The sequence below is a fragment of the Strix uralensis genome, chromosome 7, assembly GCF_047716275.1.
Source record: "Strix uralensis isolate ZFMK-TIS-50842 chromosome 7, bStrUra1, whole genome shotgun sequence".
Taxonomy (NCBI): Eukaryota; Metazoa; Chordata; class Aves; order Strigiformes; family Strigidae; genus Strix; species Strix uralensis.
In genome coordinates this window covers 32135954-32150495 of record NC_133978.1, presented here as the reverse complement: position 1 = coordinate 32150495, position 14542 = coordinate 32135954, and the positions used below count along the sequence as shown (strand labels likewise).

Genomic DNA, 14542 nt, shown 5'->3' with positions numbered 1-14542 from the left:
GCCAGAAGGAGAGGGCGGGGGAGGCGTTTTGGGGGTGGAAACGGCAGTTTGACGATGCTCCTGCATCTGCGGTGGCTGCGGACAGTGACACCCGGCACCGAGGGGGAGAGGCCGCGCGGGGCTGCGGTTCAAAGCTGGGGCGGCCGCGGCGGCTCAGGGCAGCGCCAGTGCCGGCCTGGGGACCGCCACCGCGGCGGGGTAAAGGCGTCGCCGAGGAGCGGGAGGGCAGCGGCGGGGCCCCGAGCCTGCGGGAGGCGGCGAGGGGCAGGCGGGAGGCGCCGGGCCGGGCCGGGCCGGGCCGGGCGGGAGGCGGCGGGCCCACACCATGGCGACGGGCGCTCAGGAAGTCGCGTCAGGCCCGGCGCCGCCGCGCGGGCAGGGGAGCAGCGGCCGCGGCGGAGCCCCGGTGCGGGGACGGGCCGGCGCGGCAGCCGCAGCCGGAGCCGGAGCGGGAGCGGGAGCCGGGCCCGGGCGCGGCGGTGCTGCCCCCGGCGGCGGGGCGGGGCGGGGCAGGGCGAGGGGCCGCCGCACGGCGGGAGGGGGCGGGGCGCGCCGGCGGCGGAGCGCGGAGCCGGGGCGCGTGGGCTGCGCGGCGCCGCGGAGGAGCGGCCGGCGCGGGTGCGGAGAGGGCGCGGGACGGTGCCCTCTGACGGGGCGGCGGGGGGGAGCCTCGGCCCCGCGGGGGGCTCCGGGGGGGTGCGGGGGGCGCTGGGCCCTGCCGGGGACCTGGGCTGGCGGCTGCCTGCGGCGTGTGGGGGCGGCCCCGCGGCCCGCGGCCGTTCCGCGCCCGGTACCGCGCTCAGCCGCCGCGGTTTTATCGCCAGCAGGTCTGGTGAGCGCGCGGGCTCGCCCAGGCGCGGCGCAGCCCGGGCGGATGGCGGGTCGCGGCGGGGAAACCGCGTAAGCGCCGCGGCGGAGAGCGGTGGGTCGGCAGGGCTGGGTGCGTTCGAGGTACGTACGAAGTTGCTGTCGCTCAGACAGACTCTTCATCACGAATTTTTTGAAGTTCATCTGGTATGTGTGCCGGCGTAGCCAAGGTCACCTTGAGCGCGAGGAGGATGCGTTTTGCTTTCACCGTTTAGATGTTCGTGAGCCTTTTTGTGGTATTTATCGGGTGGTTACATGCTGATTTGCCTCAGCGCTAATTAAAAAAAAAGGCAAATTGAGCGTAAGACCAGCAAAGAAGAACGGATAACTTAGGTACTTAGGCTGTGTAGAGATAAGTCTGTGCGTGGATTTACTGGCTCAAACTGCAGTTTGTATGGGGCACTCCGTACGTGGAGGTATTGCAGAGAGGTTTGTGTCTGCTTGGGGAGGACGGTAAGAAAGACAAAATGTTGGACTGAAGTTTTAGGCCTCACTCTTGTAAATGTTAGCATACAGGGTGGGAACAGTCTCATTCCCGAGGGCTCGTAGCTTGGCTGGCATGCAAGTTTCTTTGCAGTGGCAGATGGAAGAAGCGGTGTTGCCACTTTACAGTTTCTCTAGATGAAAATGCTGGGATTCCTATTTCAGTGGCTCTCCAGAACAAAGCAGTTTAATTTGTAGTCTTTTGCAGGTATACCATGCAGTGCTAAGCTATTTTGCTATGTTTGGCCTACTTTCTTTTTTCTTTGTCTGAGGAAGACTTATTTACCATGCTTACTCTATGAACTATAAAACTTCCATTTTAAATTAATAGTGCAAGTTTAGACTTCTTGACTGCTTTTTAATCCCACAAGCCCGTAATGTCACCGATGTCAGTGGCGTGTTCAGATTTAGGTGTGCTTTTCTGTAGAGCACTCCTTCCTCTGAGGAATTTGCAAACTGGTTTGACTGCAGCTAGATCAGATACATAAAATATACTGTGAGATAGGATTGGGAGAGGACATCAATGAAATTTTTTGTAGATAATAGGTGTCCTTGAGAAGCGCATGATGAAAGAGTGAGGTCATGGAGTGCAAGAGAATAGTAAACTTTTGAAAGTGGCCGAAGTGTGTATCCTTGTGACTGAATGGTTTAAAACAGAGTGAAGAACAGTGGAAAAGCTTTAAGGGACTATATTGACCTGTAACGGGAAGAAGAGCAGGGAGAGGAAAACATGCAGGTAGCTGATGGGCGGGCTGTGTTATGGAAATTGAACGTGCTGGGTTTTTTATCATATTGAAATCATGCTGATTTCTGACCACAATGAAACTTCTTCAGAACCTAGCTTTTACTGAAGGGTGCAGAAATACCAGTTTGCGAATTTTTTGCGATACCCATCACTGAAATTAAACAGGTGTATGTGTGTTTCTGTGTACATGTATATATTTATATATATGTACGTATGTTATTATTTTTCAGCTTCTGATCTTCAGTTCAACTCCTGTGTCATGGATGAAACTGCTTTGTCCCTTGGAACAATAGATGTTTCCTATTTGTCCACCTCAGCAGAGTGCAGTATCAGTAGATGTAAGCATTCCAGTGAAGAATGGGTAAGTAAAGATTGAGGATGTACTGGCCATATTTATCTTATTTTTTTCTTCAAGTCGAAGGTGGACTTTTTTTTTAATTATGAACCACCTCTCTCATGCGTGACATGGTTTGGTTTTAATTTAACTTGAAATATAAAGAGGAACCAGCAGTTCAGTGCTGTGTCGGAGACTAATGTTGCTAGGAAAGAAAAACCCTATCAAACCCTATTGATAGTCTTACACTCTTCTGGTGTGATGTTACTAATCATTTTATATATCAGTAAATGTGCAGAATCCCATTCTGGAGTAGCCTGAGGTCAAACAGAAAGTCAAATAGAAAGCTCATTGCTGTTCTGAAGGATGTAGTTTGAAATGCACAAGTGGAAAGGAGCATGAAGCTAAAGATGCATGGTCATGTAACCTTTGTAGCTGCCGCTTTTCCTGCAATACAAGAGGCAGAGAAAATTTGGTGGATATAAATAAGGATATAAATATTAAATGTCTGGCCTCTGTTGGGTGAGTCTTGGGATTTGGAGGAGATAAAGGGGATAAAGTGAGCAGAGAGGGCTGGGTGGAGCAAAAATTGCCACATGGGGACTGAGCTGGTACTGGTTGGTTTAGAAGCATAAGTCAGGAAGAATTGGAGACGGCTTTGGGGAGGAGGGGTTTGAACTTGACACAGAAGAAGAGTTGGAGACATGGTCAGAGGTGAGGGAAAGAACAGATGTCGTGGCAGCTGGTTTTCTGTCTAGCTAGATGTAAGTTACATTGGACAGCAAGCTGTGGTAACCAAGAGATCTGTGAGAGTAGGATAAAGGCAGGTGAAACAAGAGATCAGAAGGAGGTTTTGTAAGAAAGTGGTGCTGAGTTCAGTCAGGGCTTGGAGGCAAGCAGAAGGAAGACAGTATTGTTGAGAAGTTGGTTAATTTTGGAGTTAGCATTACTGAAGGTGATGGAGAAGGGATTGGGCCAGGCTTAGCATCTTGATGCTTGTTTATTCCAGATGGAAGACTTAGCCTTGGAACAATTGCCAATTCATACCGCTTGCCAAATGTGAAATATGCACGTTTTAGTTTTTAAGCATCTTCAGCATTGCTTTTGACCTTCTGGTTGTTTCTCACTGGGGTCACTTTCTAGCTGAGTATGTGATGATCTGTATTTATGTTTTCCAACCCTTATGCTGGTTTAAGGTATTGGTTCTACCCTGCATCTCCTCCACTTAAATGTGCTATTTTAAACAACATTTTGTTTTGTAACGTCCCTTTTATTAAAAACTTAGAATATATGGTTCAGAAAATGGCAATCCAGTGCTTATTCTCAGGAAAGCAATAATTCGGTAGACTTTAATGGGAACAATCAATGTAGTTGTAAAAATTGTGGTTAAGTATATTTTCATTATGTCCTAACATAGAGAATGTGTTCTGCGAATGCAGTTACTTTGGACTTTTTGGTTCTGTAATCTTCAGAAAGATAGCGTAACATTGCAGAAGGCACAGTGGTTCCTTTTTCATATCGCTTTGCATGAAACTGCTGAAAAAGAGCCTACAGAGTCAACGGAGTTAGTATTTGTGTGAATTAAGTCGTCTTGCAATTTTACAGGGTGATGTCCGGTTAAGGCTTGGAATACATTTCTCATATTACAAGAACCTTTATATTATTGAGAGTGTAGTTTACTATTAATTTCTTTCACTTTTCTCAGCTGTCAGTTTCCTTGCTGTTTCTTATTATTTATTTTAAAATTTTGTGTGTTAGCAAGTGCTGCAGTGCTTAAGATACATAAGTACAGCACTGTGATTTTGCTTTTATTTTTTAAAATCATATCATCTGGAGATAATACAATTTTTTTTTAGAAAAATCTTGGAAAAATTTGTGTTACCTTTATGTAATTTTGGAGGGTAATTTTTCTTTTTGTGTCTGGTAACTCCTTTTACTCAAAGTTTTCACGTACCCAGTAAAACATATATTTCTGGATACTTACACACTGGTTTTTTGTTCTGCAGGGAGAGTGTAACTCTAGGCCCACTCTCTTCCGATCTGCCACTTTAAAATGGAAGGAGACTCTATTGAGCAGAAAAAGGCCATTTGTGGGACGATGTTGCTACGTATGCACTCCCCAGAGCCGGGTAAGGAGATTATGGGCTGGATTATGTTTGACAATAACACATAGTTGCAGAGTAATGAAGTTGCAGTAGTTTTCTTACTTTCAGAATTAAGGTCACAATGTTCTTGCTTCATAAAGAAATATAGTTTTTCACCTTTGTTTATGATTATATTTTCTTTGTCGTGGAATTAATGGATGACACAGACCTATTGTGATGCTTTGTCTTTCACTTTTCAGTGTGGACTTATGCCATGCACAAAACTGTCCAGCTCTTCAGAATTAGCACTAGGAAATTGTATAGAAAAAAATTATCTGCTCTGCTACATTAATAATGGGAATTTGGTGCATATGAAAGTGTTAAGGCTTACTTTTAGGACATTTAATTCTCTATCCACAGAATAAGTACAGTTTTGAAAGTAAGCAATGTGCTTCCCTTCAAACTTGATGAGATCAATCCTGTGCTTGAGAAAACAGGTTGGTTTTCTACACCTGGCTGATTCCTGGCTTCTCTGCCCAGCCTAGGAACAAGGAGTGGCAGTTAGGATAGTGGGGATATTTGTCTGCTGGGAACAGTGTCAAGATGGTGGCTCTAGAGAGGTTGCGCAAGCTGATTTAAAATGTGAACTTTATTGAACTGCATTGGACAGTCTTTCCATAAGCTGAAGGTGCAAAATGCTGCTAAATGGCATGGTATAGTTTGCAACCAGTTCATCATGTAGTTTGACCCCAGGCTTTAATTTGTACTGTTACACCTGCCCTGAACTCTGTGATTGGCTGGACTAGAGTGAAAATCTGCCTGTTTCTTTGACCAACGGAAAGTTGTTTCTCTCTATTCCTATGCCAGGATAGAAAATTGCAGCAATGACATACAAATGTGGGATAGAAGTCTAAATGTGCTGTGAAGGCTACATATGATACAGGCAACAAGACAAGCAATTAGATAAACTGAGACTACTTCTAATAGTCACTTATGTATTTTGACATGTAAAAAGGTGTGTAGGAATCCTCAGCTTAGGGCTTGATACATTTAGTAATTAGTCTGTTAGTAATTAGGCTGTTCGTCTCAAGTTGGGAATTCGCTCTAAAAATAAAAATTTGTTCTGTATTTTGTCCATTTAATAAGAAACTAATTACCTACCCTCAGATCCCACTTAGGGAAGGGGTATGACCTGATTAAACCCTTTATTGCCTTCTGCCACAAGGAGAAAATACCATCCTTGCAGCAGACGGTAACAAACTAGATCCTCTCATTAGACTCCAGATATTTCACTTTTTTTTGAGCTGCCTGTTAACCCTCCTAAGGAAAAGGGATGGATGAGTGAGACAGATTTCCTTAAGTGTGTTGGCCAAACTGACAGCTTGCCGATGCTGGGAGTGGGAAGTCTTGCTTCTCCCTCTTGTTTCCCTTCCTGCTCGCTTGGGGGCTGATCAAGTTCACTAACCAAGCAGAAAACTACCTGCTTTATTTATTCATTTAGTCTGGCTGTCTTAGTTTTCTGCCTTGCCCGAATGAACTTGGCTCATTAAGGAGTGTGATGAATGCTAGAGATGGTATAAGTTAAGAGGTGAGGGATAGTGTTCAGTGGGAAAGGGGGTGGTGGGAGCTGGGCTTCTTCCTTGCAGCATCAGGGAAGTGCTCTATCAGCTCACTTGCTCTCACTGAATCGCATCCTCTGCCTGACACAGGATCAGGGAGGAGGTAAATAAGGAAAAGCTGAAGTGTGACATTACATCTGGAGGGTGAATTTCACAGAGTGAGGTTATAACCTAGTGGTTAGAGCACTGGAGTGGACTTGGGCATTCAGTGGTACTTAAGTTTGTTGCTGATTTTTTGGGAGACCAAGAACAAGTCATTTGACTTCTCTTTGCCAGAATATTTCATAAGCTTTAAGATCCACAGAAAATTACCAGTGAATATTCAGAAAAATGAATATTACCTTGAAGTTTCCTCTTAAGAGCCTAGAGCAACAATTTGTTGATTGTAGGTACTATGCAGTTATGCTTTAACATGGGGCAAAAGACTGTGTGCTCCCACTGTAGCACCTGATTCGCAAATGACATGGGACACTCATATATTTTAATTTGTGATAAATGGTGTATCCTAAAACAAAACAAAAAAACAAACAAACAAAAAAAAGAAACAAATGAGACTCCTATCTGACTCTCACGGCAAAATTGGCAGTGAGGCTGTTCTGCAGCTACACTGTTGCTGGTAACCATCTTTCTCCTTCACTGTCCTGCCTTTGACTTCCTTGGTATGTGCAGACCCAGTGGTTTTAGCTGTAATTCACTGCTGGCATGGTACCAGTTTTATAATTAAATATTATTTGGGCAGAAAGAAACTAGCCTCTCGGTCAAGATACATACTTGGAGTATGGAAGATTAAGGTTTATGTCTTCCTGTGAAGGAATATTTGTATCTGAAGTGGTACTGCTCCCCAACTCATGCCAGAACAGGCAATAGCCTTTCATGTAGAGTCTGTACCAGGGATGTAGAAGGCTGGACTGAATTTGTTGTTCAGGCAGAGCAGGGATGTAGAGATTTGCCACCTAACCATGGATGTATCCTGACCCTTGGGCTGCCGTTACGTGATGCCTGATCTGCTGGCAAACTGTGTGTCACAGGCTGAACATCAGAAGGCTCATGATTATAATAATGCTGAATGTGGCATCATAAAGTTCTGTCTCAAAGATGAGTTCTGTATTATGACAAATCCTGGTTTATATTACATCAGAATATGATAAAATATTCTGGCTTGAAGAATGCAACCAATACAACCATTTCTGTATGCAGTAAAGCCTAGAGAATACTTTGAAAGTATTGGAGTTGGAAATAATGACTTTCTGAATTTCATTTTAATTTTGGAGCAGTTTGTGTGTACTTTATAAGCAAGTTCAACACTTCTCTGCTTTGGCTTTTGATTATAATAGAGGTGAAAAACCTTGCATTATCTTAAATGTTATGATGAATGTAAAGGCCCAACTATTCTTACGTAACAAAATAGTCCACCAATCTCTTTTTTTCTTGATTTTACAGGATAACTTCTTCAATGCTAGTATTCCTTCTTTGGGTCTGCGTAATGTCATATATATCAATGAAACACATACAAGGTAATGTAGCAAATCTTTCTTTTGCTTTTAAAATTCAGTGTGTTCTGGTCTTACAACAGGGAAATCTCTAGGATAGTCTGGACTGAATGAATATATATTGCTGTCCTAAAATGCAGGAATTGGTGCTAACTTCAGGAAAGTAATGTACTTGCTAAACCTGACTGTGTGTATTTGAGAGCTGGGCAAAGTCCTTTGGGGTTATAGACAAGGATTGTAAGGGTGAAAACCTGTTTCACAAAACGGAGAGAATGTTTAAATCCTTTCTCCTTTCGTGCAAATGGCATAATGCTGAGAGGAGCTGTTTTATTCTCATGCTTAAGAATGACTTCAGGCTGTATTTTAATTTACTGAGCAGATCTGGCTCACAATTTAGGCATTGACAATTATCACTAATGACAATTAAATCTGAACATGTCTTGCAAGACTTTCCTCTGCCTCAGTGACAGAGTGCAGCTCCTGAAGGATGGTGTATATGACCTAACAATGATGATGTATCTCTGTGCTATTGGAAATATGTCTTGGGTTCTGGGGTGAAGATACTGGAAGCACACAAAAATCTTTATTTTGTTCTTTGGAAGGTTAATAATGCTTGCTGAGGTTTTTGGCAGTGATCATTAGCATAAGCAGGTCCTGCAGTATTTGTCATAGAGTCAGAGCAAACAAAGAGAAGCCAGCAGCCTGAAAGAAATGAGCCAAAGTGTCTGAGTGGAAGAAAGACAGCATTGTACTGTGCTTGAGAGGGAGGAAGCTAATGTTAGAGACTGTTCTTTCTTCAATTTGAATTAATTATGGTTTTTTAAGAGTTGAGCTTGTAGTTCAGAATACAGAAAAATAACAGAAATAGTGTTTAATTTTAACTTTTTTTAAAAATTAGTTTCAAAAGTCTAGTGCTTGAATGGTTTTGAATGGTCAGAGTTACTTAAATTAGAAATATAAGGGCAACAGAATATGGGTTAATGAATTATTCTGAAATAAAATGCCTTTAGCTCAGAATGTCATTATAGTCTGAAAATTGACAGTCTTAATGAAGTTCTAAAGTCCCATGAGGTTCCATAGTCACAGTTTCTTGGCCTTAGAAAGCGGGAGGGATTCTCTTTCACTGCCGGTGTACTGTACCTGTACTGAGACATTGCCACAGCCTTTTTCTGAGCTGTGAATATGTCAGTTTTGTAATATATCTTAACTGGGTCTATTCTCCTGTGTTTTTTGTCTTCTATCATTGCTACACGAATAGAAAACAGATTTTTGTAATTATACTGTTGTATCTAATTAAAATTAATGTAGAAGCCTTTATATACCTTGACAGGTCCCTGCAATAGCTGTATGCTGTTGTGATGATAATGTTCACGGTTACCAAAATTGTTGTCGGAAAGAAGCATATCCTTAACTTTGCTTTTTAGAAAAATTAATATGGCTCTCAAACTCTGATGAGAAGGAGGAAAATTGAAAAGCAATTAAAACAGAGACACCAGTCTACTTTCCTGACAGCATGAATAGCAAAATTCTTTGTCCTTCGAGACGGTCTGAATATTTGTATAACCATTACATGTCAGACTGTGCCGATGGCTTGTGCATGTGTACTCATCTTAATTATAGTGCGAGTGGCCTGCCCACTCCAGTGGTTTGGCCTTTTGCAGTGTAGAAGTTCCTTCTCATCTTTCCTAGCTGCTTTTAACACGTGTAAATTTACTGAAATGTGGTAGGGACGTTTAACAGCCGAGATCAGTAACTCAGGTGATGACAAGGAGTGAGACCTTGGCAGCACTCCAGCATGGAAACCAACATGAGCATTGCCACCTGTGGTTCGATTTGGGACACTCGCTGAAGTGTCAGTGATGCATTGTACCAGCAGCCCTCAGGGCAGGGTTTTTGCATACTACTGAGAGCTATGGGCTTAGAAATGGCCAGAATTTAATTTCTTCTTCCAACTGTTAATTCTGCCCCATCACATTGGCTCTGCTGTTCAGAGATCTCAGCTCTCTTTGGTTTGTGGAGTGACCCACATGAGTGGTGACTTGTTCAGTCCTGGCCTGGTGAGTGAGAGTGGTGAGGAGAGAAAATAGTAATGGATATTCACTGCTGGGGACTGGATTTTAGCTCTTCTCATGTCACATGCATCTTCTGTGATGCTAGGAAAACTGTTCAGAATAATATTTTCTCAGGTAATGGCTGCTTATAGGATCCAGAGAGCAGAGGACAGGATTAATTCAAAAGGACAAGAGTGGCTGCTTAAGCTAAGTTGCCTTACTTAAATGCTTGAATGCTTAGAGAGATTTACTGATTATTTAGTGGTTCTACTCCTGTTAAAACTTTGCAAGGAGAAGTTACCTAGGAGGCACATAGGACTGAGTGTTTAAAAACGCTGGGAAGGAAGAAAGATTACCAAAAAGTGTTTTTTAGTGTCGGTGGCTAATGCAAACATATTTTCAGAAGTGTCTGGGAGAGTTTACCCTGTGTGTACAATGTGAACAACTTTCCCAAGAGGACTCAGTGTTTCATGAAGAAGTTGACAAACCTCTTAGCTGGGCGTTTACATTCCTCCGTGGAAAGTCACTGAATTGGAAATCAGTACTGCCTCTTTTGTGCTCGCTGAGCTGAGGAGTCAGTTCCAGCAGACAGACAAAATGTATATATGCTTGTTTGTAGCTGCTTTTCTGTCATACTACGAGTGTTTTAAGGCCAGTACCACCCTGAATTGAAGTAATGCAGACCTCACTTGTCTCAGATATTTTGTGTTACACATCAGTTATTTCATCCGTAACATTAACATATTGGCAATTTACTAGAAGATAAGAAGCTTTTAGGCAGCCCATCATAAAACTTTTGCTTCTTGATTGTGTTTTGAGGTATTTTTAATATTCTTTTTTTTTTGGCAGTGAAATATTTTGAGGGTCACGTTCAAATACCCTTCATATTTTTGTAGGTACAGAGGATGGCTTGCAAGACGCTTTTGTTACGTCCTTTTTGTGCAAGAGAGGGATGTTCATAAGGGTATGTTTGCCAAGAATCTGACAGAAAATGTGCTGAATAACAGCAGGTAAGATGATGCAAAATAAACTATTTTTTTATTGACTGATACATTATAATATGATTTATGAATTTAGAAACAGCAGGTGTGAAAATCAGACTATTTAAAATATTAGAAGATACAGTATCTTCAGCACAGCCTTTCAGGACTCTAGCTTGCAATTTCTGTTTGAATAGTAAAACAGGAGATTAAGAATTGTAAATCTCCAAATGAGTGATGCACAGTGGGTGGACAGCAGACAGTACACAGAAAAATATATTGCTGCATGGGAACTCTTCAAACATTTGTTTACCTAATTCATGTAAATCATTACCACTAAAGTCATACTACAGTCATCAGAAATTGTCAGTGTTTCAGAAATAATAGGAAAGCAGCATTTCAGAGTACCCAGAGTGTACACCAAGAGTGTGAGGCAAAACTGGAAAAGGCTACAGATATAAATACCCACCCTTTATGTTGTGGAGCTTGTTTTCTGTTTCATATACTGCATTTTAAATGGCACGTTGAGCCCCTGATTAGCTATTAGGGTATCAGTTTTCCCTAGACACAAAGAAATTCAACCGCATGCCCACTCCTTGAGTCTACTTTTGTCAGAGGGCACACACTGCCTACATTAACATTCCTAACTCTCCTGAATTTTTAATGTTCAAGTCCCATCTGAAGATGATAGTGTTGCTTTTGAAAAGTAAAGCAGACCATGTTGTGCCACAGTTATGGTGTGTTAAACGACTTAATCTCTCTTAGATATGTTTTAAATGGGGAAAATATCCCTTATAAAATTTACTTACACTTTGTAAAACAGAATTCAGATACTGTAGAAGTGCAAAATAGCAACTGCATAAATCTGTCTAATGAGGTATGTGAAATAGCTATGGCAGGAAAAAGAAATTAACAAAGAGGAGACTTCAGCTGTTCTGTCTGCATTTTTAACCTTATTAACCACTTCTGAAAATTTACAATCACTTAATATCAGTACCTGCAAACTGTGTACATAATGTTTTATATGGTCAACTTTGAGCGCATTCATCCATCACCCACCTATTTAATCAGAGCTTAGAAAACTACTGAATTAAATTTAATGCATTTGGAGTACACAGTACTTCAGTGTGCATGTTCTTTTATGCCTGCAAATTTCTCCTATAGTAATATATAGCTCATTCCAAGCAGCTGTCTGTGTCTTGAACTCTTCTGTTGTGGAATTGTCTCATAAGTGTTACTTCTTAATGTTAAGAGTCCAGAAGGCCATTGTAGATGAAGCTTCTGAACCAAGTGCTCCAGGTAGTTTTGCTCAAACGGATCCTAAAGCTATCAACAAAGTGAAGAAAAAAGCTAGGAAGATTCTCCAGGAAATGGTAGCAAATGTGTCGCCTGCTTTAATCAGGTAAGAAAAATGGCTCATCAGTATTGTCAATAGGTAGAAGGACAGCCAAGCTCTATCTGTATTACACTAGCAGAGCTTGTAACACATCATTAATAAATTGTTTTTAAAAATACCCAATTCATAAAAATTCCTTTCTAATGTTAACTAATTAAATGGTAGTTACTCTTAAGCTGCAGCATCTTAAAACTGTGAAAGATCTTCTTTCCAGTAGCCTATTGATTATCATAACTGTAGTTGTAAATATCTCAGAGAGAGTCTTATCTTAGATAAAATCTTTTACTGTGGTGTCTACCTTTACTACTAAAGATGAATTTGTGTCTGTCATGATCCTAGTCCCCTTCACCAACTTTCGTGATGCAACCCCTATATTTTTTTGTAACTATATTAAGTTTTTCCACAAGAGCAGATACACGCTGTCACCTAACATGTCACCTAACTCGCTTAGTTGTTGTGATTGATCTTAGGACCTCCATTAACTTGCCCCATATGTAAAGTGGTCTTTGCCCTTTGAACAGCCTTCACTGAGGTTGACACTAACAAGTTTTGTGTTATAACTGCAGGAGGCTGAAATGTGGCTTAGCTGATAGGCAAAAGCTTGTTAAGCAATTGGATTTTATAGTAATTTTATTTGAATATAAAGTAATTGGATTTTATGGCTTTGCCTTTAGTCATACAGAAGCAATATAAAATGGAGGCAGAAGTTGATGAAGCACTTTGTGTTTGTTCTTCTTTCAGGTTGACTGGCTGGGTGTTACTGAAGTTGTTTAACAGCTTTTTTTGGAATATTCAGATCCACAGAGGTCAAATAGAAATGGTCAAAGCAGCAACAGAGGTAAGGGCAGATGGGAAAGAATCTAGTAAGGTAGATTTCTGATACAGTTTCTATTAATGTTTACAGCACTTTCTCTTTTTAGGAGAGTTCTGCTGTCTGTATGATATCAGATTGTAGATAGAACTGTCTCACAGCTGTGAAACAGTGTTTTTAATTAACTGTGATGCTCTTTGAGTTATGTAACCTTAAATACTATGTGAACTCTGGTTTTACCTTTGGTTCAGGATCAACTTTTAACTATGAGGCTGAATGGTTATCTCAGATAACCTGTATCCAGCATTACTTCCTTTTTTGTACTGAGGCAGCCAGTAATAAATTAGTAGGTCTATTCAGGATTTTTCACTCTTACCTTAATTTGGAATAAAAATCTTGAAGAAATAAGCTTTTCCTATTTCTTACTAGCAATCTGTTCCCAGTCCTTTGTTATTTATTGAAATTGATCAAAATAACTCTTATGGTCTACCACTTCCTTTATACTCAAAGGATTTGCTTCTTTTTGCAGGGTTTACCTTAGAAAAATGGATTAGATAAACAAAAAAAAGGTTCCTAATATTTTCGGTTATCTTTTGATTACAGTGTTTGGGAACCCCACTATTCATAGATCCTTGCTGATATCTAATAGAAAGAAATAGCAGTACTTTGGTGACACTGATGATTGGCCACATCCCTTTAATTGTTTGATTGTTGTCTCAATACTGTGACTCTGAAGAAACTGGGAATATTAATCGCTGTTAATGCAATGCATACAACTAAAAACAACACTCCATGAAAATTAAGTAATACGGTTGACTGAAATGTTCTCATCACAGCTGAATGAAAACCAGAAGTAAACAAACTGAATGATAGTAACTGGAAAATACCATCCGTTCTGATAATATCAATGATGGATTTTATAAAAGGAGTAATATTCCATATTTCTTACCAAATGTCTTCTCTCTTTTCCTTTTTTTCCTTCTCTCCCCACCATAGATGAATTTGCCTCTTATCTTCTTGCCTGTTCACAAATCCCATATTGACTACTTGCTCCTTACATTCATTCTTTTCTGCCATAACATCAAAGCACCCTACATTGCTGCAGGGAACAATCTCAACATCCCCATCTTCAGGTAATAACCTCCTCTTATTTGAAAAAGACTGAGGTGGGGGGATCTTCAGATGACGTATTGCACAATATATCTTGTGTCCAAGTGTAAAATAATCTGAGTATTATTGGGCCATCATGTAGCACTTCTTTGGTTCCTATTACACGCTCAGAGAGGATAACAAAATCCTTCTGAGAAACTGTCATAACCTAAATAGGGTAAGGAAGGATATTCCTTTCTTCTAGGAGTCTTAAAGTGGGTGGGTGACTAAGAGATGAATATGTGAAGAAGTGTTGTGAATGGACAGCTCTTCTTCATGAAGTTTAATGAGCTGGCTAATGGGCAGCAACAGTATTGAGTGGGAAAGTGCTCCAATTTGGTCTCTGTGGTGGCTGAAGAAACTAAAGCCTTTTAGGTAGTGTTTTGCCAGTGAGACAGAATCTGGGTCTAACTGATTTCTGAAAAGCCACTGGGTATTGCAGCAAATGATGAGGAAGGAAGGGGGATACTTTGACTTAGAGGGTGTTTTGCACCAGTAGGTGCTGGTCTGTGATGATCCTGGTAAGAAAGGCA

At 41.4% G+C, this 14542-nt stretch overlaps 1 protein-coding gene across 6 annotated transcripts in view; it reads left to right on the top strand.

The window, feature by feature from the left end:
- Positions 1-177: 177 nt before the first annotated feature.
- Positions 178-14542, top strand: part of GPAM (glycerol-3-phosphate acyltransferase, mitochondrial) — a 32597-nt gene continuing 18232 nt past the window's right edge. For 2 of the 6 annotated variants that reach the window (XM_074875287.1, XM_074875281.1), the window contains exons 1-8: positions 732-951; positions 2326-2456; positions 4436-4558; positions 7573-7646; positions 10570-10683; positions 11906-12055; positions 12791-12887; positions 13857-13993. In XM_074875287.1, the coding sequence (XP_074731388.1) occupies positions 2355-2456; positions 4436-4558; positions 7573-7646; positions 10570-10683; positions 11906-12055; positions 12791-12887; positions 13857-13993 (797 nt within the window). In that variant the 5' untranslated portion in view covers positions 732-951; positions 2326-2354. Of the gene's footprint in view, positions 199-401; positions 407-546; positions 619-731; positions 952-983; positions 1559-2325; positions 2457-4435; positions 4559-7572; positions 7647-10569; positions 10684-11905; positions 12056-12790; positions 12888-13856; positions 13994-14542 lie in introns of those variants that run through there. The other 4 variants (XM_074875284.1, XM_074875286.1, XM_074875282.1 and 1 more) reach the window with 4 other exon arrangements.